Raw genomic sequence first — 26327 nt, forward strand, 5'->3', positions numbered from 1 at the left:
GACGGGGCGGGCCGGCTCGGTGCCGCCCGGCGGGGCGGGCGGGCGGCAGAGCGCTGCTGCAGGAGCTTCTCCGGTTTCCCCGCCGAGCCGTGCCTTGCCGCCTCCCTCCCTCTCTTCCCGGTGCCGAGGGGTTTTCGCTCCTTCGCTCTTATTTTTTCTTCTCTCCTCCCCTTCTACCCTCCCTCTCTATGTGCCGGCAGCTCGGCGGGGATGGGGAGACCGAGGGTTTCCGCCGCTCCGGGCCGCTGCCCGCATCCCCACCCCGGCCGGGGGCTCTGCCCCAGCCCTGAGCCCCGAACCCCGAACCCTTGAACCTCTGCGTCCCGCGACTCAGAACCCCATCAGTCGCTTCTGGGGAAGCAGAGCCGGAGGTACACTTTTTTTCCTCACTTTTTAAATTTTTTTCCCTTTTTTTTTCCCTTTTGGCATCCCCTCCTCGGGGCTACCCCCGCAGTGATGGGATCGCTCTGGGGGGGCCCTCGGTGGGCGGGCGAGCGGCTGTAGCCCGCCCCAGGGGGGCACGGAGGAACAGGGGGGGTCCTCCAGAGGAGCAGCATTCGGTCCTTTGGGGGTGGCCATGGCCCCCCGGAGCTGCGGGCGGATGGAGCGGAGCTACGTGGTGGGCATCTGCTGCCTGGTGCTGCTGGAACGGAGCTGGGGCGCCGAGCCCGGCACTGGGGACAGCGGTAACAGCAGCCGGGCACCGGCGGTGGAGGACACGGCCCCCGCGCCCACTGAGCCCACCCCGGGAGGGGACCGTTGCCGTGGGTATTACGACGTGATGGGGCAGTGGGATCCTCCGTTCAACTGCAACGCCGGCATCTACCAGTACTGCTGCGGGACCTGCGGGTACCGCTTCTGCTGCCAGTTCAAGGCCAGGCGGCTGGACCAGAGCGGCTGCTCCAACTACGACACCCCCAACTGGGTGAACACGGGGCAGCCGCCCGCCCGCGTAGATGAGAGCCCCGAGGGCCCCACCCGTGACAAGACCAACATGATCGTCTACATCATCTGCGGCGTGGTGGCCATCATGGTGCTGGTGGGCATCTTCACCAAGCTGGGCCTGGAGAAGGCGCAAGGCCCCCAGACTGAGATGACGGTCTCCAGGTAAAGGGGTCCCGTTCGGTCCTCCCACCTCCCCCAGCCCCATGCACAGGGTGAGTCCAGGGTCACTCCTACCCCAAGGAGACGAGAAGGTCCCCAGACCCTATCATGCAGGTGGTGGTGGTGGCTATGTGACACTCATTCTCTCTATCCCTCATTCCCTCCATTCCTCATCCTCTTCATCTCTCCTCCTCTCTGTCCCTCAGCTCCTCTGTCTCTCATCCCTTCTCTCATTCCCTCTATCCTACATTCCCTCCTTCCCTTGTCCCCTGAATCCCACACCCCTTCCATCCCTCATTCCCTCCATTCCTTATCCCCTCCATCTTTCGTCTGCTCTGTACCTCATCCCCCCCCATTCTCCTCCCCTTCATCCCTCATCCCCTCCATCCCTTGTCCCCTTCATCCCTGGCTCAGAGCTGTCCCTCTGTCCACAACAGCTGATGATGCGCAGATGTGCAGCTGATGATGTGAGCAGAGCACTAGCTGTTGGAAGTGGCTTTTTGCCTGCGTGTGTGCCTTGTACCTTGGTGGGATGTCATTCCCAGGGAGGGGACCTGAGCTACACACCATGGGGACACCACAGGGATGTGGGGCAGCCTCCCCCTGTTGCTGGCCCCTCACTTCTCGTGTCAGCTCCCGCTCCAGGCAAATGCTACTTGTCCAGGGTCTGCTCCAAATCGTAGTTTTGGGCAGCTGCTGGGGGGGGATGGAGGCATGGAGGGGGAGACAGACAGGCAGGGCTGGTGGCTGCAGCCCCATTGCTTGCCCCTTGCATTATGTTCCTCCACACAGAGGTCGATGTTTCCTTCTCCTTTTTCTTCCTTTCTTTTTTTTTCCCTTTCACTTTTCTCCCCCGATGATGATCCCATTCAATGAGTTTAACACTTCTCAGCGGCTGACGGCAGCTACAGCCCCCCTGGGTACAGCCCTGCCCCTGCGGCTCTGACTCAGAGCTGCCCTCTTCACCCCCCCCCCCCCCCCCCCCGGCACACGTGTGTGTGTGCACACACACACACACACACACACACGAACACATCTTCCTGGGCTTTTATGCTGTTTTATTCTGGGAATTTAGCAAGGCAAGGAAATGATTTCACTGGGACAATGCTCTGGTTGCATCTGCCACCTCAGAGACCTGCTTGGGGACGTCTAGCCCTGGCTCTGTCCCCATCCCTTCTTGCTCCACCAGGTGCTGTGGAATTTGCTGTCTCTCCCAGTTCTGTGCACCTCCTCCCAAGGATGCGCCCCGGTCCCTGACAGCATGCTCCAGCATGGGGAACGCGTGGCTCATTGCCCAGCAGATCCATTTTCCCTGAGGCTACTGATTTTTTTGGACACCGACATATGTAGCGAGAGGAGGCGAGCTTCCCTTGGGTGCCTTTCAGGGACAAATCCAGGAGCCTGATGCCATCCTGGCACGCATGGGGGTCTTGTGCATCTGTGGCTGAAGGACCCAGCCAGGTGCCACCATCTCCTCTGTCCCGGTGTGAGATATCTCATACCTGCCTCACCCCGCGCATGGGCACTGCGACCTCGTGTCCCGCCTGACACCGCAGGTTGCAGCTTCTCATTTGCTCCTCAGGAGCTGCAGCGTGGCCTCGGGCCAGCTCCCTGTTGCATGGCCTTGCTGGTTTCTGTTCTCATCCACCCATCCTTCCACCAATCCATCCATCCTTCCAATCACTCACCCATCCATCCATTTTGCCGCTGTTTTTCCACTCCTGGTGCTGCTCACACTCAGTGTGGTCCCCTTCAAACACAGCTCCTTTTCCAGGCCCTCACAGATGGGTCCAGTGAGAGGTCCAGGCACCCCAAACACTGTGGTCCCCCCATGTCTCTGTGCGTCCGCAGGTTCGTATGGCAGCTCTGCCAAGCTCGCTCCTTCCTACTCGGCTAACACTTGGCACCATCCCCGTGCTTGCTCGGCATGCCCAAGGCTCTGTGAGTGAGGAACACCTGCCCATGTTTTTCTTGAGGCTGCTGATATCAGGGTCCTTTCAGGGCAGGGAGATCTGCTTGTGTCTACCGCATGAGGACATCCTCGTACAGACCTACAGGAGGCCCACGGAAAAGGGTCTGGGGACTGCAAAAAAGCCAAGGAACAAGCTGGGTCTTGGTGCTTTGTGGTCACAACCCCACTGAATGTTCCTGGTTTGGCCACAGCCCTCATCTCCAGGGATACCCAAACAAGCCCCCATGGTGAAGTCCCATGCCGTCACCTCTATTTTATGCACTGGTAGCCCAGGGACACCAAGTAAGGCATTCCAGCTCAGTTGATGGAGATGTCACCATATTCTCATCTTCCTCCCTGCCCCAGGACTCTCCTCCCTGCTCACTCCTGGGGCTCATGCTGGGCTGGTTTTGGGGATGCTGGTTGTGTCCATTGGCCAGATTTTCCAGGTGGGGTTGTCCACTGCATCCAGGTTGCCCAGGGGCCACCCATCACTGTGGCCAGAACCCATGGCCATGGTGGTGGATGGAAACCTCTCAGGGTTCACCAGTGCTCTACTGCAGATAGGAAGATCAGCTGATGTGCCCCACATTTCCCCCTCAATCTGCACTTTGAGGCCATCTCAGACGTTTGGGTGAGCTAAGTCAGTACGAGAGTCAGTATGAGTAGAGTCAGTGCACCCCAAAACCACACTGGGGAGCCCTCCAGGGCCACCTCTTGTGCTTGGGACTTGCGGACAGGGATGGAGCTGCTCTCACTGTTATTGTCCGGTCAGTTGGGACCAGGGGCACGTTTGTGGAAAAGAGCACTGATGGATTTATCTGGAGAGGAAAAGTCGCAGCTAAAGGACTGCTAGAGCTTGGTAAACAGACCCGAGGAAATAAAGAAAAAGAAAAAAAATAGAAAAAAAAAAAAAGAAATAGGTCAAATCGCATCGGACCTCCTGGTGAAATGAGCCCGAGTGAGTGCTGGGCCCTGGGGACACGCAGGGGAGGCAGCAGCTGACAGCGCAGCAGCTCCCGCAGTGACAGCCATGGCCCCGGGAGCTGCCAGCCCTGCACGCTGCCTGGCGTCAGCCCTGGGCTGCTGGGCCACGCTGGTACAGCCCCATGGGCCGGAAGCTCTGATGGGAAGAGAGCTGGGCTGCAGGAGGTTGGTAGGTCTTTAGGAGGAGATGGGTGATGGGGTAGAGACCTCTGTGCAAAGCCCAGTGTTGAGGGAGGCTGAGGTGGGCAGGGAGCTGGGGGTCTGTCTGCTGCAAGCCCTGTTCAACAGGGACACTCCCAGCAGCGTGTCCAGGGGGCTGTAGGAGATCTCCAGGAGACAGCTCTCCAGGTGCAGCCTCACTGGTGCTGAGGAGTCTGGAAGGACCACCTCCCTCCACCTGATGGCATCTCTCAGCCTAGTGCAGCTCATTGGCTTTCACTGCAGTGGAGGCAGGAGCCTGGTGTCCCATCCCAGGACCAGGGCTGAAGGCCACACTGCTACGCGTGCCCTGCTGTGGGATGGCCACTGTGTCACTGCGGTGCTGCAGCATCCCCAGGCGTGAATAGCAAACGGCAGGGTGCTGTGTCTTACATAACAGTATTTAATGCTATCCCTTACTAGGAGGACATGGTGAATGGCAACAACAGAGGCCACCGGTGCAGCCTCCCCCTTACAGAGGGGTGACTCTCTTCCTCATCACTCCCTTGGTGCCTTCTCTGCTTTGAACTGGCTCCAGTGAAGGGGCTGTCCCCTCTCCCCAGAGTTTGTGGTGTGGGGTGATGGGGATACTTGAACTGGGATGGGACATCGCCTGGTGACCCTGTGCTCCTGTGCCTCTCCCCAGGACCCTCACCGACCTGCTGAAGCAGCCAGGCCACAGCCCTTCCGAGCACATCGATGGTCTGATGGGCAGCGTGCAGGTGCAGCTGGGTGAGGGGCTGCCCCGAGGACCCCCGAGGAACAGCACAGGTAAAGCATAGGCTCCTCAGTTCCTTCTCAGAGCCTCTCCGAGATGCCAGCGCGCTGCTGGGTATGCTGCTGCCCGTGGGGGGAAAATGCAGAGGCAGGTAATAGGGCTCTGCACTCCCCTGAACCCTCACCTCTGCCCCCAGACAAGTTGCCTCTGAACAACGCGGTGGACAGCACTGGCATCCCCTCGCTGGGGCGGCCTCATGGCCACAGCAAGCGCCCGCCACTGAGCAGCAGCCTGAGCCCACCAGCCCCCAGCTACACTGCCTACACCGCGCTCACAGCTGGAGGTGAGCAGGGACTGGGAGGGCACGGAGGCATGGTGGGGAGGGGGCAGTGCACAAGGTCCTTCCAGGAACCCCCAGCCCATTAGTGTCCACTTTCTCTCCGTGGACCCACTGCCAGCCAATTAGTGCACAGGATCCACCCTCCATAGACCAACTGCCCAGCCAATCAGTGCCCACCATCCCCCTCATGGACCCACTGCCCAGCCAATCAGCGCCTAGGATTCCTGTCCATGCATGCACCATGTTCTCCAGCCAATCACCCCCCCCCCCCCCACAGTCATCTCCCCCTGCCAGGGGATGGGGTAACAGTGCTGTCCCTGTCTCCACAGAGAGCACTCCTGATGACTTCTACATGCGCTTTGGGGGCCCAGATGTATCCCCCACCAGCACTCTGCCCTTCCCAAGCACTGAGGGGCCTGAGGGCTGCCCCCCACCAGGGGTCACCAAGGCTAAGGGCCTCTCCAAAGCACCAGGGGGTTCAGCTTTCCCAGGGGGCTGGGAAGGAGGCTTCCCCCGGGGTCTACGCCGGCCTGGGCCCACAGCACCACTGTACAGCCAGGCCCACCGGCACCTGGCCACCAACAGCAAGACTGAGGTCACCGTCTGACGCCAGGATCAGCAAGGTGTCATCATCCTGGGACAGGCAACAAGTTCTGGCTGTTCTCAGCTCACTCCATGGATGGGCGATGGACTTAAGCAGCAAGCTGGCTGCACAGCCTCGTGTCCCCCCTTCTCCACCACCCGGCTTCCCTCTTGTTAATAAACACATGGAAGTACATGGCCTCGTGTAGCTGCACTGCGGGGATGGAGAAGAGGAGCAGGGCACATGAGACACGGTGGTGACACCACCTTTATTGGGTGAGGAAAGTAGGCTGCCAACAACAGCTCCCTCCCACCCAAAACCAACAAAAAAGTTACAGTATATACACACACATATAAAAACTGCAGGGATAGACGGGCACAGAGGGTGGAAAGAGTAGAAAAAGGGGGCAAAGAGCCCCCAGAGGAAGAAAAGCACTAGGCAGCCTCAGCCCCTCATAAAAGGGACAAGAGGAAGGCTGAGGGCCCCCAGCTCTTCCTCCCCAATTACTGAAGTATAAAACTGACCCCTGGGGGAATGGGAAATAACTGAGAGTTCGCAACAGGTCAGAGCTGCTGTATTTTAGTAAAGAAAGCAGAAAGGAAAGGGAGGAGGATGTGACTCCTGGCAAGAGCACAGATAAGCCAAGAGCCCTGTGCTGGGCTTCATGGGGAGAGGGGTGCTCCCTGTGATGGGGGAGGGAGGGCACCGTGGGGTGTTATGGAGCTGACAGCATCTCTCCCATATTAGGACCCCAGAGTCACATCCTATGCAAAAGGACAAGAGCTGTGAACTGCTTCCCAGGCCCTCAGGGCGGAGGAGTTGGGGTGTAGGCTTGGTTCTAGGACTGGGATCCAAATCAAATAAACCATTTCTAACAGCTCCACCCACACTAACATGAAGGCACCACAGCCAGCAGCCTTTGCCCCTACCACCCATGGAGACCGGCCAAAACCCCACCCTGCTGAAATGAGAAGGAAGATGGAGAAGAGGGGGGCTGCTGCTTTGGTCCCTACATTTGGTAAAGCCACAAACACTCCTATTAAAAAACAGCGGTATAAAAACGGTACAGAAACCTGCCACTGGCCCCAGGTGATGATCCCAGCAGACTTAGGCCAGAGGGCATCAGTGCCAGGTCCCTAAGGGCAACTGTAGCACAGCCACCAGGTGTCCCTACTACAGTGTCCCCAAAAAGTGCAGGGGCAATAAAGCCACACCTGGGGCAAGATAAAAAAGACCCTCCCACTCCCACCCCAGCATGATTCCAATGGCATGGCCCTAACCTACAGCACTGATTTTTTTTTTCTTCTCTTTTTTTTTTTTTCTCCCCTCTTTCCCCCCCCCTCCTTTTTCCTTGCATGTTTTTCCCCCTTCCTTTTTCAACACAGAGGAAGTCCAAGCTGGGGGCTGGCAAGGTGTTAGGAGGCGGCGATGGCTGTGCCCCCACTCAGCTTGACGATCATCTGTTGGCAGTCGTTGCACGAGCGCTTGTCCCCCACCTTCTCCAGCGTGCGTGCAGCCTCGGCCAGCAGGACAGCACGCTGGCTGGGCGAGGACAGGAAGGAGAGTGGCAGGTGGCGGCAGGCCAGCAGGATGGCGGTAGCTCGCTCCCTCTGCCCTGGCAGCGTGTCCAGCTCCCCTGTAACCAGCAGAGAAAAGAGTGACGGGAGCTGCTCACCCCAGGGAGCTCCTTTTGCAAAGTCTCAGCTATGGGGGTGATTACAGAATCATTAACCTTGGAAAAGACCAATTATACAATCGAGTCCAACCATCCAACTACTGCTAATATTGCCCACTAAACCATGTCCTCATTGCCTCATCTACCCTTTTCTTGAGCACCTCCAGGGATGGTGACTCCACCACCGCCCTGGGCAGCCTGTGTCACTGCAGCACTGCTTTTTTTTTTTTTTTTTTGAAAAACAACAACAACAAACACTGTTCCTAATACTCAAACCAAACCTCCTCTAGCACAAATTAAGGCCATTTCCTCTTGTCCTATCACTGTTATCTGGGAGCATAGGCTGACACTCACATCACCACTAACTCCTATCAGGTCACTGTAGAAAGAAATAAGGTATCACCCGAGCTCCTCTTCTCCAGACTGAATAACCCCAGTCCCCTCAGCTGCTTCCTGTAAGACTTGTGCTCCAGACTCCCCACAGCTCTGTTGCCCTTCTCTGAACACACTCAATGGCCTCCAAATCTTTCTTGTAGTGAGGGGCCAAGAACTGAACACAGCTCCTGTGATGAGGCCTCACCAATGCTAAGTACAGAGGGACAATCAACTCCCTGCTCCTGCTGGCTGCACTATTTCTGATACAAGCCATAATGCTGTTGGCCTTCCTGGACACCTGGGTACACTGCTGGCTCATGTTTAGCCGAGCATCAACCAACACCTGCAGATCCTTTTCTTCCATGTACCTTTCCAACCACCCTGCCCCATGCCTGTAGCATTGCATGAGGTTGTTGTGACCAAAGTGCAAGACCTGGAACTTGGTCTTGTTGAACTTCAGCCCATTGGCTCAGTACAGAGACCCAGCCTGTCCAGGTTCCTCTGTAGGGCCTTCCTACAGTCAGGCAGGTCAACACTTCCTCACAAATTAGCGTTGTCTACAAACTTAGTGAGGGTGCACTCAATCCCTTCATCCAAACCATCAAAAAACATATTGAACAGGACAGGTCCCAGTACCAAACCCTGGCTGGCTCTACACGGCACCCAATAGCCATGGCAAAATGCAGCTCCCCATGCTGACCTTGCTTGCTGCTCTGGGTTGTGCGGCGCCTGAGACTGTGTTCCAGCAGCTGGTGGGTGCGGGTTGGGCTGGCCCCTGCCATCAGGCGCACGGTGGCCTCGTGAAGGAAGACCTGGAGGGACAACAGGGTGGGAGGTGAGGGGTGGGCTGGAGGCAGCCCTCAGATGTGTCAGCAGCACAGTGCTGACACCCTGACAACAAGCAGAGCCCACATCCACCTGCCTGCAGAGTTTGCAGGTCAAGGCAAGAGGGAGGAAAGACAGAAAAAGGTTAAAAAAAAACCCAGAAATTGCTTTCAACATGTAACTGAGCAACCTGGAAAGGGAGAAGGATGAATTTCCAGAAAGAGGGCAGAAAATAGAAGTGCAGACACAGGTAGTGCTCCTCTACTCTTCCCTTTCCCACTCCCCTGCCAGGGGAGAGAGCCAAAGCTCACCTTGCGGTAGGCAGGCCTGAAGCTGTGGGCCAGCTTGCGCAGGCTGCCAAGGTCGCGCTGGAATCCAGTGAGCTCAGGGGCCGAGGCATGGTAGGTCTCACCCAGAGCCTGGCTGCTGCTCGCCTGCTTCTGCCACAGGCTGGTGCGGAGGGACAGCAGCAGGTCGCAGGCCAGCAGCTGGATCACCTGCAGGAGCCAAGGAGCAGACACGGCTCAGCACCAGGTGAGGAGCACAGCAGTGCTGCACAGCTTGCCAAATCCCTTTTCCCCATCTGCTGCTGCCCCCTAGCAATGCTTGCTGTTCCAGTTGCCCTTCGGAGAGTAACTTTTCTGTCGAATAGAAAGCGCCTCTGTACTGCACTGCAGGAACATTGCACAGTTACTGGCAGCACATGCAATGCAACTACAATGCACTACAGCTGCCACCCAGGAGTGACAGGGACATGAGCTGTCCCCATACGCCTTACAGGGGAGCTCCAGCTCGAGGTGAACCTGGAGAGAAAAGAAACAAGCAACACGCGTGCTCAGGAATAGCACAGCACAGTCCCACTTTTGTAGGAGAGGGTTCCGATGCTGCCTGAAATGGAGTGGCCCTGACATAATGAGGTCCCTTCTCACCGGTGGCAGCAGCTGCCCCTGGCTAGACAGAGATGGAGGTTTTCCACAGGCCACAGCAGTCAAAAAACAAACCGCATCAGAGAAGAGGTGGCAGGTACTGGAAGGAAAATGACACAGCACCTGCAGCACTGCTCCTCCATACAGCAGGGACAGAAAAAAACGTCAATGCCCTTTAAAGGGTGAAAGCATCCCCCATATTCCTATCAGACTCGGGACAAATTGAGAAACAGACACAACCAGGCCATGACAGAGCGCACGCTGCCCATGGTGCGTAGCCCTTACATTGCTGAGAGAGGTGCTGGAGGCACTGCTGCTCATGTTGAGGCTGTTCCACAGGTGGCTGCTGGCCCTCTCGCAGTGACCCAGCGAGCTCTGCTGCCCGTCTGCCTTCGCCGACAGCGAGGCCTGCATGGCTTTGCACAGGTGGAAGGTGGCTTTCACCAGGGCATTCCTGGAAGAGAAAGAGCCTGCTTTCAAGTACTATGTTGTGATGTCATCTGTTCCTTTCCATAATAAAGAATTTCCTCCGTAATTAGGAATTTCTTCCTTACATCTCACCTAAACCTACCCTCCTTCAGTTTGAAGCCATTACCCCATGTTCTACCACTACATGTCCTTGTAAAAAAATCTCCCTCTGTCTTTCTTAAAGCTCCCCCTCAGCACACAGGGAGCCCATGGCTGCGCAGTGCAGGCCGCAGCCTAGGGAAGAAAGAGGGGAGTTTGGGAGCAGCACTACACACTCAGACATCTCCAGGGACTTTGGCAGGCGCTCCACTTCGCTGAACCGTGACCTCACAGCCGTGTCATCCCCTCTGAGCCAACCAATGGCCATAGCGACTGCTGCCGACCACCACCTGCACACCATGTCCGGGCCTACAAGAACGGAGTCATGGGTTAGAATCACAGAATCACAAAGGCTGGAAAAGATCTCTAAGATCACCCAGTCCAACTGCTAGCCCATCCCCACCATGCCCACTGACCATGTCCTTGGTGCCACATCTACACAGTTCTGGAGCACCTCCAGCAACAGTGATTCCCCCACCTCCTTGGGCAGCCTGTGCCACTGCAGCATCGCTCTTTCTGAAAAGAATTTTTTCCTAATCCCCAACCTGAACCTCCCCTGTCAGAAGCTGAGGCCATTCCCATCATCCATAGCTGTTACCTAGAAGAAGAAGCCAATCCCACCTTGCTACAGCCACAACTTCCATCTGCTTGTCTAGAAACACTGCGACACCCATCCTGACAAGGCTCTGCACTCAGCACCCCAATGCGTCAGCTCCTCTGTTATTCAGTATTCCCCCAAGAACCCCCCAAAGTCAACCTATGGCCAAAGGATACACAACCAGGTGCCCAGAGCTATCTTTAAGTTTCACAGCAATACTGACCCAAATACAACCCTTCCCTCCCATCCAAAAAGCATCCCATAGAAAAAGGGATGTTCAGTTTCCCCTCTGCATTTGCTCTATGCATTTTGAGAAGGTCCAGCAACATCTCAGTGAACTGCTAGGTGCTGCCTACACCCAGCACCAAGCGAGATGAATTCCTCTTCGCTTGTTTATAGGCTGCACTCCTCCCCTCATTGTGCAGCAGGGAGTGCTGCTCCACAGCCAAACCTCCCTCCTCCACCAAGGACTGCATTTCAGCTGTGCCTAGAGCTCGAAAGCTGGGGAGATACACGGCAGCAACACTTACTGCAGCCAGCAGAGCTTCATCTTAGCCAGACTTACCCAGGGCTGACTTGAGCATAGAACTGCTGGCAAAGGGCGGTGCTCCGCTTCCCATCGAGTCCAGGAAAGAGTTGAGCAATTTCAGGTATTCCATCGCACTGGAGAACTCACTGAAACAAGAAGCAATGTGGAGCTTCATTATGCCATCAAGCAGGAGGCACCAAGGCCTGCAGGCATTTCTGATCAGTCATAACACGTCTTTAACCAAGGCTGACCCATAAAGGCAGCGGGTGGAGGCAGAAACTTCAGGCTCTACCGGTATCACAACACTTTCAGACCCGAAGACACCTCCTGAGAGTGGGAGTATATGGACCAGTTTGAGGAGTACCACGCTGGGACTTACAGTGGGCCTTTGTTACAGGTTTTTGCTCCTTAGTTAAGGGACAAGGGAGCAGGCTGTGCCCAAGTCCTTCACAAAAGGTGGCACCACTCTCCAGGGAGGGACCAGTCTGCATACACCGTGAAGCAGATTAACTCATGTAACACACATTTCAAGTGAAAGATGATCCACATTAGCACTTAGTCAGCACCCCACATTCTACAGACACTGAGCAGAAGCCGCCAGCATCCCCTCCAGTGCCTCGAATCTGCTGATGGACATGACATATGTTACAAGTTGATTACAGGCTCCTTTTCAATCACTGCCTCCAGAAGAGGCTGAAGAATGTTTTTGCAAGTGACTATTTGCAAGTGACTATATATTTGCATATATGCAAATATATAGGAGTGCAAGTGACAATGTGGCAATGATCTAATTTCTTTGGACATCTTACAGAGGAGGATCTTGAGCTCCTACCTTTAGAGGGGGAAAGACAGCTCCCTGCTTTAGGAAAGCTAGTCCTTCCAGCCAGGAGACACCACTAAGGAACCTTCCCACCTCAGGCATTTACCTGCATTATTTTGGGACACAAGGTACAATATGTGGATTTTCACTGCTGGTATATGCTATGCTTCATTTGGTTACAAGAATGCATAACATGGGGAGGCAGCTGGGTCACTCTGCAACACAGCAAGCCCTTATGACCCTACACACGCTTTGATTAACTGAAGCGATAGGGGCACGCTAATTTTAGCATTCCTGAATGTTGCACTGTCAGCAGAGAATGTGCCAACTGGTTCAGGAATTGATAGGTACCGTGCCAACTGGCACCAGAAATGCCCACTACATCTGGCAACAGCCAGAACTGCACCTGGGACTTCAGAGGTCATCGTATGAAGAGGCAAAGCTCATCTTGACGACCAGCTGTGGTGGTCACCTGGCCACAGGGAACCACATGGCCGTTCCAAGTCCCAGTTAAAGACTAATCCACTCAGAGCACTCAGTGACCATCAGCTCTGCTTCAGAATCTACAGCTGCCTCCAGAGCTGGAACTTACCAGGGTTCCTCCTCCTCTTGTCCCACCACCTCTTTCCTCGTCTGAGGCTTCACAAGGGAATCCACTGCTCTCTCCAGCAGGTTCTCACAGAATGCCTGATGAACTTGTGCTATGGGATCCGCTACAGAGAAAGGAAAAGAATGAATCCAACACATTTTTCCTACCTACAGATATAGTCCCCTCCTGATACAGACAAGGGCAGCTGGAAAGAAAATCTGAATTTTAGGAGTGAAAGGAAGAGAGGTAGAGGGAAACTCCTGGGGAATTACTGCAAAGTCTTCAGAAGACTGAGTTTTCAGGGCCTTTTTAATCACTGTTCTAACTAATTACCAGATATATGCTGCTGCAGCCCAAGGCTAAACATCCCTGAGACACTTTAGCCACCCAGTAGAACAGCAAGGATGTTGCTCTGGGGAAGGCATACTCCACCTCCTTGCCCAGGTCACCCCAAACAGGAATGGATGACACATAAAGGCCAACACCAGCTACTGCGTTCCTAGGAAGCACCTCCCAAACAGCCATTGAGACCACATGCAGGGGAACACTCTTCAAGACACCAGCTTTGGTGCTAGAAAGCACAGAAGCAAAGGCTCCCAGGGCAAAGCGCAGGCAGCCCCATGCCCAGAGCATAAGCAGCTCTCACCAGGGTTCCTCTGGGTGCAGTACAGGCTCTCCTTGGCAGCAGACTTCACTGTCCAGCTTCGCTCCACAAAGAACTTCTGTCCCAGGGGGTGGCACAGCCAACGCAGAGAGTCGGGGATGGCACTGCGCTCCGAGCTGCACAGGCTCTGTGCCTGGCTTAGGAAGTAGCTCTGAAGAACGGAGAGGTACCCAAGGGAAGTCAGACCACCACAGAGCCCAGAACTGCCAGCTCACAGCCCTTCCCAGAGCTCTGCATGGAGCTGAAGTGGCAGAAGACACTGTGACTCACCGCCAGGAAGCCCAGCTTGCCCCCGCAGCGGGTCTTCAAGCCAACCGCAGCCGTCAGGTGGATTTCAGCCATCGTGCTGGGCGGGATCTTTTCTTCAGCACATTCGGCCAGATTCACAGCACACAAGGCCATGTGCAAACCAGAGTAAGCGGAGCTGGAGGGGAGTTTACCTGCACCAACAGGAGAGGAGAAAGGTTAACCTGAGATAAGGCAGCACCAGCTACTTGGTAACAACATGACTTGCTGGAGCACTGTCCTAGACAGATGATCCCAGTTAATGTGTGTAACTACAATTCGCACAGAAAATTAGGCAGAAGGAAGTTTAGCTTGGATTTCTGACATACTTGTAGCCTATTAAAATTGCAAATTAGTTTGCCAGGGAGACAGCAAAAACAACCGTTCACAAGGAACATTCGAGCACTTCCTCAGTACACGTGCACATGCCGAGGATTTCAAAGCACATCAACACCAACTGGCCATCTGTGCTTCATACAGCTTCAAAAATTTGATTTTTCTCCAACAATTAACCCTGGCCTCTGCTTTCACATTGCATTCCCAAGTGACAGAAAAGAAACAAGAAAGAGCAGTGAAAAATGACTGGATTTTATCAAAGACTGCGTGGGACAGGGCTCTAAGCCACCTCCAAAGACTCATGGACATGTAAGGGGATGCTGCAGTTGCTTCAGCCATTCTTATAACAGAATCACAGAATGGCTGGAAGGGACTTCAATGCCCACCCAGTCCCACCCTGTGCCATGGGCAGGGCTGCCACCCAGGCTGCCCAAGGCCACATCCAACCTGCCTTTGAACCTCCAGGGATGGGGCACCCACAGCTTCTGTGGGCAGCCTGTGCCAGCACCTCACTACCCTCCGAGTAAAGAATTTCTCCCTGACACCTAACCTAAATCTCCCCTCTTTTACTTTAAAGCCATACCCCCTCATCCTGCTACAACCTCTGTAAAAAGTCAGACTCCTGCTTATAAATTCATATCAAGTACTGGAAGGCTGCAATGATATCTCCCCACAGCCTTTTCTTCTCCAGGCTGAACAAGTCCAGCTCCATCAACCAGCCTTTGTAAGAAAGGAGCTCTATCCCTCTGAGCATTTCTGTAGCCCTTCTCCACACCTGCTCCAACAGCTGCATCTCTCTCTTGTGCTGGAACCCCAGGCCTGAACATATTACTCCAGATGGGGTCTTACAAGGACAGAGCAGAGGGGGACAATCCCCTCCCTCTCCCAGCTGGCCACCCCTCTTCTAATGCAGCCCAAGGCACTGTTGGCCACCTGGGCTTCAAGCATACACAGCTGACTCATGTTGAGCTTTTCATCCATCAGAACCCCACCTAGTCCTTCTCAGCAGGGCTGCTCTCAATGAGTTCTTCTCCCAGTCTGTACTCGTGTCCAAAGCTGCCCCGATCCAAGTGCAGCACCTTGCACTTGGGACTTGCTGAACCTCATTAGGATACGGTGGCCCCGCTTTTCAAGCTCTACCGCCTCTGCCCTACCTGTGATGTGGAGCTGATGGAGCTTGTGGTAGGCCAGAGCTGCGTCCCGAGCACTGGTCTTGGCCTCATCCTCAGAGCCCGCAGTGGCCTCTCTGGCCCGCCACTGGTGGGAGGTCCTCTTCAGCAGCCACCGCACCAGTGCCAGCTTCTGCAGGCTGTAGCGGATGACGTTCCAGGAGAGGCTGCAGGCCAGGTCCAGGCGGGAGGCCGGCAGCGCTCGGCCCAGGACCGACAGGCAGGTCTGCAAGTTTGATGCTGCCGCAGCAAAATCTCCCTGCAAACATCACGGCGAAAGGTTACACAACAAAAAGTACAACCAGAGACACTTTGGGACCTCCTGACTGCTGGGAGAGAGACAAAGCAATGTGTCACCTTAGTTAAAAGCTTCAGTTGAGAGAAGTCAGCAACTTAGGGTACTCAGACCGAATTTAGCCCAGCATATCTCATGTGACATAGGGGCCTAGTCCTGCAATGACTGCAACAGCTGGGAGACACACTGGCATCAGCTGAAAGCAGCTCCCTGCCTGTCAGAACTGAAAACGCTTCAACAATGGAGAAGAACTGGAAGACAGGGGGATGCAGTGGTGAACACCCATTCCAGTTAGACTTGTTTAACTTGGAGAAGGGAAAGCTCCAGGGAGACCTCATTGCAGCCTTCCAGCACTTGAGATTATAAACAGGAGGGAAAGCTGCTTGTTACATGGCCTAAGAATGACAGAACAGGTGGGAATGGCTTCAAACTAAAAAAGGGAACGATCAGGTTAGGTGTTAGGGAGAAATTCTTTACTCAGAGGGTGGTGAGGCAGTGGCACAACTGCCCCGAGAGCTGTGGATGCCCCATCCCTGGAGGTTCAAGGCCAGGGAGGATGGAGCCTTGGGCAGCCTGAGCTGGTGAATGGCAGCCCTGCCCACGGCACACTGTGGGACTGGGTGGGCTTTGAGGTCTCTTCCAACCCAACCATTCTGTGTTCTAAGACTCCACCAGCCAGGCTTCAGGAAGACTGGCGTGAAACCCATAACTGCAACCAGTTGGTATCTTCCGCTGAGCTACCATCAGGGCATGCTCATGTTACAAGAAGACACCCTTGAGTGCTGTTTGCTAGCAGCAGAGGACAGGCCTGGGACGCAAACCAAGCCCCTGCTTCCAAGAATTACTGCAGGATGCAGCAGTGAGGCACAAGGACAGAGCTAGGAGTCCGTGCCTCACTAATTCAGGCTGAGGGAGAACAGCAATCTGCTCAAGACAAACCAGCAGCACCAACTTCTCTGCAAATCAGATCAGATACAATCCAGAAATACCACACTCTTGCCAAGGCACCATCTCGTTAGGCCACTTCCTCCTACACCTCCTCTTACAAGACGGATGAGATGCAAAGCAGGGAGGCAGCCCTACCCGTGCCAGATCCAGGTCTGCCTGCTTGCGGTGCCTCCAGAACGCGACTGACGACCTCGAGTGCAGCCGGGTCACTGGCTCTCCATGCACGAGGAGCTTCACAAACACACTGAGGACGATCACACCATTCACGAGCCACAGGATCAGCGTGGGCATCATCCAGCCAAACCATCCACCTGTGTCTGCAACAAGGAAAGGGAGAAGTTGATCCTGACACTGAAAACGTCAAGACAGCTCTGTCGCCATTGGCTCTGTTTGCCACTTGTAGTATCAAGTTTTGCAAAGGCTGCATTTTAACTGGGAAACAGCTCTTGCATCAACAGCTCTTCATCAGCGCCAAGCCACAACATTCCCAACCAAACTGAAATAGTTGTTTTTACAAGGCTGATTTACAAAACCTGAGTCAGCGGTTCTAAAATAACCTTAATGCGAGACGTTCCACGAAAGCTATCAGATACACCCATTGGTATTCTATACCTCAGGGTCACTTTCCAGTCTTAATTAGGTTTACAAAGCAACAATGAGGAAGTATGCTGACCAGCTGGCTAAGTGACAACACACTACAGAATCCCCTGCACTCACCTTTAGGTGAGCTGTCCTCTAAATACTGACAGTATGAAATAAGTACATTAAACGACAGTTTAAACCTATGGCAGCAATGTTTCTGCAGCTTAGTAAGTTACAAAAGTCAATTAAGCTGCCTTAAAACAAATTAAAAGTGAGGATCATAGAATCCTTCAAGTTGGAAGGGAGTTCTGAAGGCCATCCAGTCCAACACTGCCCTGCAATGACACCTCAAAGAGATCCCAACTCACAGCACCCCAACTCTTTACCTGACTCAATGGTCAGCACGTTCCTTCCAGAGCCGTGGTGCACCAGGCTGTCGGACTCCGGGCTCCCTCGGGCATCCAGAAGGGATGTCAAAGGGTTGAAGGAGAGGCACAGGAACGTTAAGGCACACAGGAGGATTCGGGAGCGGTCCACCATGCCAAGAGCCACAGGAGAAGAGTCAGGTTCATCCTTAACCTTCAAAGGATTTGAAGTGGAGAGAAAAAAAAATACAAAGACTGCTTAATGTTCCGTAAAAGGGAAAATGCTTATGCAGAAGGAAAGAAGGAAAGAGACAGAACAAGTTTTAAAATTTAAGATAAAGGTCAGTAAGAACTCTAGCGGAGCTTTCCCTCGCTGAGTAAGGTCAGGCTGAAGTACTCGAGTGCCTTCACCTTCCTCCTCCTCCCAGTCATGTCAGTTACCATTGACTGGATCCCTGCTTTATGTCAGGACTAACTTCTCTGAGGGCCTCCCAGAGGACTCATTTCTTCCGAACCCATCAGCTAAAGGCAGTTAACAGATTGCTGTAACTACAGTTACTAGTTAGTCTTGCTACCCACAGCTGAGATCATCATCTTTTTCCACATTCTCCTGCTTTATTCATAGGACATATCTATCTCTTGAAAGCTGCGGGTTCTTTGGGTCATGAACATTCACTGTAAGAGTCAGAGAACCATTTGATTTGGAAGGGACCCTTAAAGGCCATCTGGCCCAATTCCCCTGCAACGAACAGGAACACCTACAGCTCGATCAGATGTTCAGGGCCCCTCTAGCCTGAGCATGGGTGTCTCCAGGGATGGAGCATCTACCACCTCTCTGAGCAATGAGTCCATAGAGAATCTCCTGGTGTTAAAGCCTAAGTTTCAGCAGCTAAGGCATGGCTCAAATAATACAGTTCATGAAGTAGCCTTAATCATTCAAAATAAGTAAATAAAACACTCCCATGCACCTCCCTCATCCTCACAATATATGCCTGATCCCTTCAGTTCTGCTTGCCAGATGTTTGCTAGCTCCACTCTTGAGAGTTATGAGAACATAAGCTCTGGCCCTTAGGTAACCCTGAAATGTTCTGAGACAAATTAAGTCAGAAATACCTTCGCATCATCAAGGAGTGGGCTTCCTGGCTCTGAATCAATGGAGTAGGGGGAGAAGCCAGCCTGCGATCCCGAATCAGAGGCAGGAGGAGACATCAGAAGAACATTCTGGTTGAAGTCATCTATCTTCAGGTCCGCATCATTGTCAACCAGACTGCTTAGGTCAATGCCCTTCAACAGTTCTGCAAGAATCAGAACACGTCACGTACACATCTCTCACTCCTACACCCTGCCAGTCCTGCTCAGAACACAGGCCACCACCAATGCAGCGTGCACCTATCTACCTCTGCCAATGATAACGAACTGGAAGAAGCAGCCTACATCCATGCAGATCACCTCCTTCCTGCACAGTATCCACAACTTACTGTTTTTCTGGTTAGCCAGCTTCAGAACCATGTTCTCCTGTCTCAGCTTATGGTTGGCCTGCTGCAGGTATTTGATGTAATCAATGGCTTTTCTTAGGACTCCAGACTTGTGCATCTGCAAGGAATTAAGACACACAGAAAGCAGGTTATACTATGTGCTTCCAGGGTCGCTCTCGCTTATAGGAGTACCACAACCCTTCGTATCATAGAGGGGGACACAAACAGAAGGGCGTAAAGGGCCATCTGGCAACAGCAAAAGGAAATGAATGGTAGGACATGTTCTGGGCCAAGGTATCCACTTTGGAAGGCACATAAGGCCTGGACAACGGGGCTTGAGTCCCCATATCTGAGATCTCTCAACATTTTTATAGAAACAGTACAACAAAAACAGATTAACAGATTCAAATTACAAGAGTTCATGCCTTGACTTCAGTCAGAAATAGTCTTTTGAAAGTATCACAATTTTGAAATGAAGTGAATGGCTCTTTTCCAGGATGATGGAGCAAGCAGCTGTCATAACCAGGGTTCACCATTTCATTGAGATCACTGGCTCTCTCTCCTCCTCAGTCCCTCATCCATCCCCATGAAAACACATGCTTCCAGCAAAGGCTGCCAGCATGATGTAAAGCAAACAGCATAGGTCAAACACAGTGCAAGGTGGCTTCAATACATCTCAGTATCTCGTGGAATCAAATTGGAAAGCTCTGTGTGAGAAGACACTGTTCTGCATTTTATCTTATTGCAACATGCACGTGCATACTCCTAACAGCAGTCTGTGCACAACTGCTCCATTTAATAGAGCAACAAGCACCTGAGGACACAAGTATCCCTGACACCAAACTCGCTCCCCTTGCACATCTTTTACCTTGGCGTCTGTGCCCATGATGAGGTCCTTCAGCTCAATGATCTTGTCATTTATAGAGGACCGGTAACGCTTTTCAATGATGTTGTGTGTTGTTCTCCTCTCTCCTTCTTTAGGTGGGTCTGGTTGCTTGGCCCCTCCAGGAACTTGTTTGATAGGCACCTTTTCTTGTCCCATCATTACTGGCATTGTGGTCAGAATGGTTCCATTGCTTCCAACGAGGGTCTACAAAGACCACGCACACCAAGGGTCACCAGCAATCAGCCAAAATAGACAAGATTATGATGCCAAGAGCAAACAGAGTAAACAAAGGCACAATCAAATAAAGTTCAAAGAGCTCAAAAAAGAAGAGGTATGTCATGTCTTCCCATGTTCCTTAGCTGCATAAGTGTGGGTACAGCAGCACAGGAAAAAAAAACATCCACACTGCTTCCTGCAGTAAAAGGATCTCTTCTCAAAGAGTATCATCACCTCAACATCCTTTCATCAATATCATGCTCTGGTCACTCATAAATTAAACAGAGACATGGACCAAAGCTCCTTCCTGCTTTTAGAGCCCTTCTACCCCACATCTCCAAATGCACAAAGAAAGTCATTGGACCAACAACAGACAACACTACTTGCAAACGTTCTATCATTATTATCATAACATTAGAAAGGTTCTAACTGTAGAAAGACAAACTCCAGCTTGAAGTTCATTTGAATTAGATTGTACAGGGAAAAAAAATAGATCCCTAACTACTTTTAGCTATGAAATACATTCAAATGAGATATTAAAGCAATCAGTGATACACACTGATGCGAAAAGCTTGGACTTCTATCACTCTCTACAATAACCTGAAAGGAGGTTGTAGTGAGGTGGGGTTGGTCTCTACTCCCAGTAACATTGATAAGATGGGAGGGAACAGAAGTGGTGGAGTCACTGTCCCTGGAGGCATTCAAGAACCATATGGATGTGGCACTGAGGACATGGTCAGTGGGCATGGTGGGGATGGGCTGGCAGTGAAGACTGGCAAATTCTAGAGGTCTTTTCCAACCTCAATGATTCTATAGTTTAGATATAAACAGACCATCTCCCCCCAGCCAAAGCAGTACATGCTACAGGAGAAAAGACAGTGAAACCCACCAGAACGGTTGCACAGAGGCTTCTAGGACAGTCAGACCAAAGGAAATAATTTAGACTGCTCCAACCAGTAATCCAAGATTGGAAAGGGTAAGAATGAAGCACACCCAGAATCAGAGAAGCTGTTATGGAAAGAGTTATTTACACTAAAAGTCAGACTGATGCAGGCAAGAATAAATCAGCCCCAAGCAAACTAAAAATCAACTTTGATTCTGAAATAGTTTTCTAATTGGCACTGTAGAAATGAATGTAGGTTCATTTAAAGCTGGAACTTGACACATAAGTGAATTTAAGCCTTCTGTCTTCCCTCAGTCAACTTCCAGCAAAATTCAAGGCATTCAGAATGCTTTGTGGATTTTGTATCTGCCAGACACAATCACATGAGCCTCATCTCCACGTCAAAGTGTGACCTAGCAGCAAATAAACTAAAGATTTTGGTCCAGCTGCTACCATGGGCATAGGAACCCCACTGTGCTATGCAGACAGAAGTTAAGTCCAGGCTTGCAAGCTTATCTCCAGCAGTAAATATTTGAACAGAGGGACCTTTTCAGAATGCATGAGCCTGTGATAAAAGCCTCTTTCGGGCACAAGCATCTCCAAGCTGATAAGTCATGGCCCTGAAGCACTGCTGCCATCTTGAATGATGATACCAACCCCTCACTGCAAATGCCCTTTGAGAAGTAGTTTAATTAGTTTTTACATTCAACATTCTGCCATGGATGCAACAGAGGGAGAAAAGAAGATCCACAACGACCTCGAGTCTGTTGGCTTTAAGCATCTTCCACAGAGATCAAAAACCACATGGAATTCTTAGGTCACACTCCTCTCCTAGTAATGCCAGAAAAAGGTAAACAGGAATGTGCCCTTGCTCTGTGCTTACTGGCCATGGGAGGATGCCAAAAATGCACAGTGTGTGCTCTCAGCCTTGGCAGAAGTGGCACATTACTCACATTGGACATGTTCAGAGCAGCATTTGGAACCTCTCCCATCCACACCATTGGAGAACACTAAACACCAAACCTCCTTCTTGTGCTAGGAAATAACGTCACTGGGGGGAGGAAGAAAAGAATGGTATTAACAGTGGTACCTGCAGAGCTGTGGTCTGGATAGGAGTGGTGAGTGTGGTGAGCGCTGGGTTCTGTACTGCAGCCATAACAGGATTGCCATCTGCCTTCAGCGTGGTCAGCACGAGGGAGTCTGTCTTGATGATCTGAGGCTGGACCAGAACCTGTGTGGGAAGCAGTCAGAGGTGAGGGGACAAGCGGGCACGCACTGCTCTGTTCATCTTGGTGTCCAAAGACAGCGACAGACCACGAGGCCACTGGTGTTCACATCGGAGACCAGAAGTAACACAGTGCCTCAAAATACCAAGGAGCTGATGGAAAGGTTCCTCTGCCCTCACCTGCAGCAAGCTCCCTGTGTTAGCTGGGAAACCCCTCAGTGTACAATATGCAGGTAAGGATAATGGCAATAGGATGGAGGGAAATGGCCTCAATTTGCACCAAGGGAGGTTCAGGTTGCATATCAGGAAAAATTTCTTCTCCAAAAGAGCAGTGCTGCAGTGGCACAGGCTGCACAGGGAGGTGGTGGGGTCACCATCCTTGGAGGTGTTCCAGAGCAGTGTGGATGTGGCACTGAGGACGTGGGTCAGTGGGCATGGTGGGGATGGGCTGGTGGTTGGAGCCTAGTGATCTTTTCTGCCCTTAATGATTCTATGCCACAGCACCTCCCAGTGCCAGCAGCAGTTCTTCCCTCGGACTGAAGTGGGAAGATGTCAAAACAGCCAGTTATTTTGCCACAACACAACTCACTCTTGCTTTTTCAAGAACCTCACTGACTCCCAAACACAGAGAAGGCTACAGAATAGAGCTGAACCAGAGCAATTTTTCCATATGGAGCGTTCCCTAGAGAAAAACACTTATCTAACACTTATCAATGCCCATTAAAGGGGAGAGCCAGGTGATTGGGGCCAGGCTCCTTCGTTTCCACTTACCGGCACCTGCTGGACCTGCGGTGCTGCCACCGTCTGGACTGTGGCAGGTGCCAGTGCCTGGATGGTGCCACCAGCAGCCTGCGTCAGCACGCGTGGGGCCGGCACCGCCTGCACCTGCTGCTGGATGGTGACCGGCTGCACCTGGGGAGACGTCACCAGGCTCTGCACCTGGGGCTGGAGAACTGTAAAAAGGGAGAGAAGTCAGGGACGGCGCCACGCAGAGGCCTTCTAAGCTTTCTGCTGTGGATACAACCACCTCGATGCTACCTTGGAAGCTCGTGGCTGCGTTCTGGTACAGGACGGGCTGCTGGATGATCCTGGTCTGAGGTGCAGAGCTGAAGGTGGGGGTGATCATCACCGTCTGCTGCTGGAGCTGCGGTTGGAGCTGGGGTCGGGGCTGGAGCAGCGGGGCCGGGCGCTGCGGGGCTGGGGACACCTTCACTGGGACGTTCTGCAGCTGCGGGGAGGCAGCAGGCGGAGGGAAGGGCTGCGGGGCCTGGCCATAGGGCCGTGTGGCATCCAGGGCCCCACCGCCTGTGCCACTGCCACCACTGCCACCCTGGAAGGTGCCACACAGCGGGTCCGAAAACAGGTCCGGGAAGTCCCCTGCCTGGTTGCTGACAAACTGCAGCATCTCTGCAAGGAGGAAAGGGAATGTTTGGGGCTGGTTGGTTCCATGGGACATGGGGTCAGGACTCAGAGGTAAGCAGAGGGCACAGGAGGAAGCATCAGCTTCAGAAGACCTAGAGATAACACCACAGTAGCCCAGAGGTAGTCAGTAACTCAGTGTCAAAACACTCCCAGAGTTCGGGATCCACTATTTTCAGCCCATTACCATTTGTCCAATCCCCATTCCAGCTTCACACTCAGAAGAGGAGGATGAGCAGCACCACGACTTCAGCAGGGGCCATCCTCCCACCTGGGGCAGCCTCATACCACCCATTGTCTGCCTACGGATCCCCACCGGGACACACGGATGGTGACTCACCCTGACTTTGGGTAATTTCAGGTATACAGGGAATTAGGGGAAACACGCCCAAGAAAACAGCGCTTTGCAGAACTTGAGCTGAGAAATGCATGGCTATGTCTAAGGAGATCCCGTGGCCAAAGCTTCCCCCTGATTGCCCCTACTGACCACATCCCAATACCCAGCCCACGGGACCCCAAATGGAATAGATACCTTAGGGGCAGTACACGGGTATGGGAGCAGCGCTGGGGGTTATGGGGAAGGACTGGCATTAGGGCTGTTCCCACCCCACCCCACCCCACCCCACGCCGCACCCAGGACCCACGACACGGCACTTTCCCACTCGGTGGCATCGCCCAACGCAGGTAGGGGACGGACATAACGCGTTGGACGTGCTCCAACGCACTCCACGCTCGGATGTAGGGCCCTCTCCGGAACCACTCGTTAAGATCGGCATTAATTACTGCTTCGCCCCCCCCGCTGCCCTCTGACGTCACGCTGCTCGCCGTGACGTCACGCGTATGACTCAGACCCGCCAACACGAGCCGTGGGGGCTCCCCTGCACCTCGACACAAGCCCACGCGCGGCACAGCACCGAGCCCCGCGCCCCCACCCAGCCCCGCGCTCACCGTCGATGTCGCCCAGCGTCAGCTCGTCGCCCAGCTCAGTCAGGGTCTCCATGCCCTCGGTGCCCAGCTCGCCGCTCTCCATGTCGCACGGCCCCGCTCCGCTCCCTGCCCGCTCTAAGCGGAGGAAGCAGCCCGGCGCCGCCGGCCCCGCGCCATCTTGCACCGCCCCGACCCCGCCCACACCTGCATGGCCCCGCCCCCTCCGCGCTCTGTCACTGGGACCAGGTCGGCGGCAGCCAATAGCAGTGCGCAGCGCCGCGTGGCGTGATGGCGCGTCGGCGATCAGCAGCTGCGATTTGCATGTCGGGCCACACCCCCCGCCTCCCGCGCTGCATATTCATGAGGGGGCGTGGCCGATCCGCAAGCGTGCGCCCCGCGCCGCGCCCTCGGCCCTGCCCACCGCCCTCTCCATGGCAGCGAGCAAGAAGCACGCTCCTCGTCGTAAAAAAAATAACAACCGTTCCGATTTATTCCACAAAAACGACGCACGCCCCGTCCCCACGCACGGCCCTGCACCCATCTGACGTGTGGTGCCCCAGCGCCCGCTGCTCGGGAACAGACCCACTTTGGGGTCGCAGGACCCGTCAAACAAAAATCCACCCCCAAACTCACTGAAGCAGCTGACAGGGCACCCCCAGCCCGGCCACGGGTGGGAGCAGCTGCATCGGTGCAGGTCCCGGCCCACCCGGGCCTACAGCTCAGACTGAGAGCGAGAGATGCGCGGGCCCTTGCGGATCTCCTTGCGCTTCTCCTCCTTGCGGCGCCGCTTCTCCTCCTCGCGCAGCGCCTTCTGGAAGGTGTCAGCGCTGGGGAAGAACTGGGGTGGGCAGGAGATGGAAGTATGAAGGAAATGACAAATTCAGTGTTTGTGGGAGAGTGGAGCTGGAGTGAGGCATCTCCTGTGGGGCACAAACCACCAAAAACCCAACAGAACCCAACAGAAACCCTCCAAAACCTAACCAAGCAAACAAAACACAACAAAAAAACACTGGGAACCCATCCAGAACCCAACAAAAACCCATCAGTAACCCCAAAAAAAAGCTCTACAAAGCCCATCCAGAACCCAACAAAAACCCATCAAAAACCCTCCAAAGCCCAACAAAAACCCTTCAGAAACCCGTCCAGAACCCAACAAAAACCCTCCGAAGCCCAAAGAACAGCAAAAACCCTTCAAAAACCCATGCAGAACCCAACAAAAACCATCTGAAGCCCAAAGAACAGCAAAAACCCTTCAAAAACCCATCCAGAACCCAACAAAAACCCTCTGAAGCCCAACAGGAACCCAAAAGGAACCCAACCAGAACCCAACAAAAATCTCCAAAGCCTAACAAAAACTCAACAAAAACCCAGTGGAGTCATACAAGAGGGAGACTGTGTGGATCGGCCACCCTACCTCAGAGTGGTCAGCTTTGAAGGGATTGCGGTAATTGGGGGACTTCTCACTGATGCCCAGCTCCTGAGCCATCTGTGGAGCAAAGCAAAGACCCCGTGGGACACTGTGACCACCACCTCCTCCCACCCCTCATCCCTTAGACACTGCAGCATCCACCAGCCCCCCCTTCCTCAGCCTGCTCTCTTCCCGTTGCAGACACCCAGCAGTGACACAGGGCCGTACCAGCCCCAGGAGCTGGGAGTGGGGCCCCTGCTCAAAGACACCGGTCAGGTTGCAGAAGCTGATGCCCCAGCGGATGAGGTTGTTCCAGTCGGAGTTGCGGTCAAAGTAGTGGTGCACAATCTTGGGGAAGCGCAGCACGACATCCCCGAAGAAGGCTGTGTTCTCCACCACATGGGAGTAGGCTGAGGATGAGAGGAACCGGCCCCTTCAGCAGGACAGCCTGCACACCCC

The 26327-nt window shown here is 53.7% G+C and overlaps 3 protein-coding genes across 5 annotated transcripts in view; 1 reads left to right on the top strand and 2 right to left on the bottom strand.

The window, feature by feature from the left end:
* CCDC134 (coiled-coil domain containing 134) overlaps positions 1–26327 on the bottom strand; it is a 166200-nt gene that overhangs the window by 137206 nt on the left and 2667 nt on the right. For 2 of the 3 annotated variants that reach the window (XM_065742835.1, XM_065742836.1), the window contains exons 5-7: positions 26097–26278; positions 25875–25946; positions 24923–25298 (exon numbers count right to left, since the gene is read on the bottom strand). In XM_065742835.1, coding sequence (XP_065598907.1) covers positions 25173–25298; positions 25875–25946; positions 26097–26278 — 380 coding nt within the window. In that variant the 3' untranslated portion in view covers positions 24923–25172. Of the gene's footprint in view, positions 1–24922; positions 25299–25874; positions 25947–26096; positions 26279–26327 lie in introns of those variants that run through there. The other variant, XR_010622556.1, reaches the window with a different exon arrangement.
* On the top strand, positions 578–6033 carry SHISA8 (shisa family member 8). The gene is made up of 4 exons (XM_065742797.1): positions 578–1107; positions 4887–5011; positions 5155–5301; positions 5628–6033. Exons 1-4 carry the CDS (start codon positions 578–580, stop codon positions 5903–5905), a joined length of 1080 nt encoding a protein of 359 aa, XP_065598869.1. The 3' UTR covers positions 5906–6033.
* Positions 7254–24654, bottom strand: SREBF2 (sterol regulatory element binding transcription factor 2). The gene is made up of 19 exons (XM_065742815.1): positions 24482–24654; positions 23153–23521; positions 22886–23067; positions 21980–22120; positions 19773–19994; positions 18908–19022; positions 18543–18724; positions 17451–17643; positions 16618–16799; positions 15225–15498; positions 13720–13889; positions 13432–13600; positions 12789–12909; positions 11413–11522; positions 10426–10558; positions 9968–10136; positions 9068–9253; positions 8632–8743; positions 7254–7517 (listed from the first exon to the last, which is right to left on the bottom strand). Exons 1-19 carry the CDS (start codon positions 24561–24563, stop codon positions 7297–7299), a joined length of 3333 nt encoding a protein of 1110 aa, XP_065598887.1. The 5' UTR covers positions 24564–24654; the 3' UTR covers positions 7254–7296.

This window comes from Cyrtonyx montezumae, unplaced genomic scaffold (assembly GCF_038088225.1).
Source record: "Cyrtonyx montezumae isolate F1298 unplaced genomic scaffold, pur_monq_1.0 scaffold_3, whole genome shotgun sequence".
Taxonomy (NCBI): Eukaryota; Metazoa; Chordata; class Aves; order Galliformes; family Odontophoridae; genus Cyrtonyx; species Cyrtonyx montezumae.

Bases quoted from the DNA above. Each gene is read 5' to 3' on its own strand.
- SHISA8 (XM_065742797.1), top strand. From the start codon at position 578: ATGGCCCCCCGGAGCTGCGGGCGGATGGAGCGGAGCTACGTGGTGGGC. The intron at 1,108-4,886 runs GTAAAGGGGTCC...GCCTCTCCCCAG, and splicing joins ACTGAGATGACGGTCTCCAG to GACCCTCACCGACCTGCTGA. The intron at 5,302-5,627 runs GTGAGCAGGGAC...CTGTCTCCACAG, and splicing joins CACCGCGCTCACAGCTGGAG to AGAGCACTCCTGATGACTTC.
- SREBF2 (XM_065742815.1), bottom strand. From the start codon at position 24,563: ATGGAGAGCGGCGAGCTGGGCACCGAGGGCATGGAGACCCTGACTGAG. The intron at 22,121-22,885 runs GTAAGTGGAAAC...CTTCCCACACAG, and splicing joins CGCAGGTCCAGCAGGTGCCG to GTTCTGGTCCAGCCTCAGAT. The intron at 13,890-15,224 runs GTAGGGCAGAGG...CTGTTGGTGCAG, and splicing joins CCATCAGCTCCACATCACAG to GTAAACTCCCCTCCAGCTCC.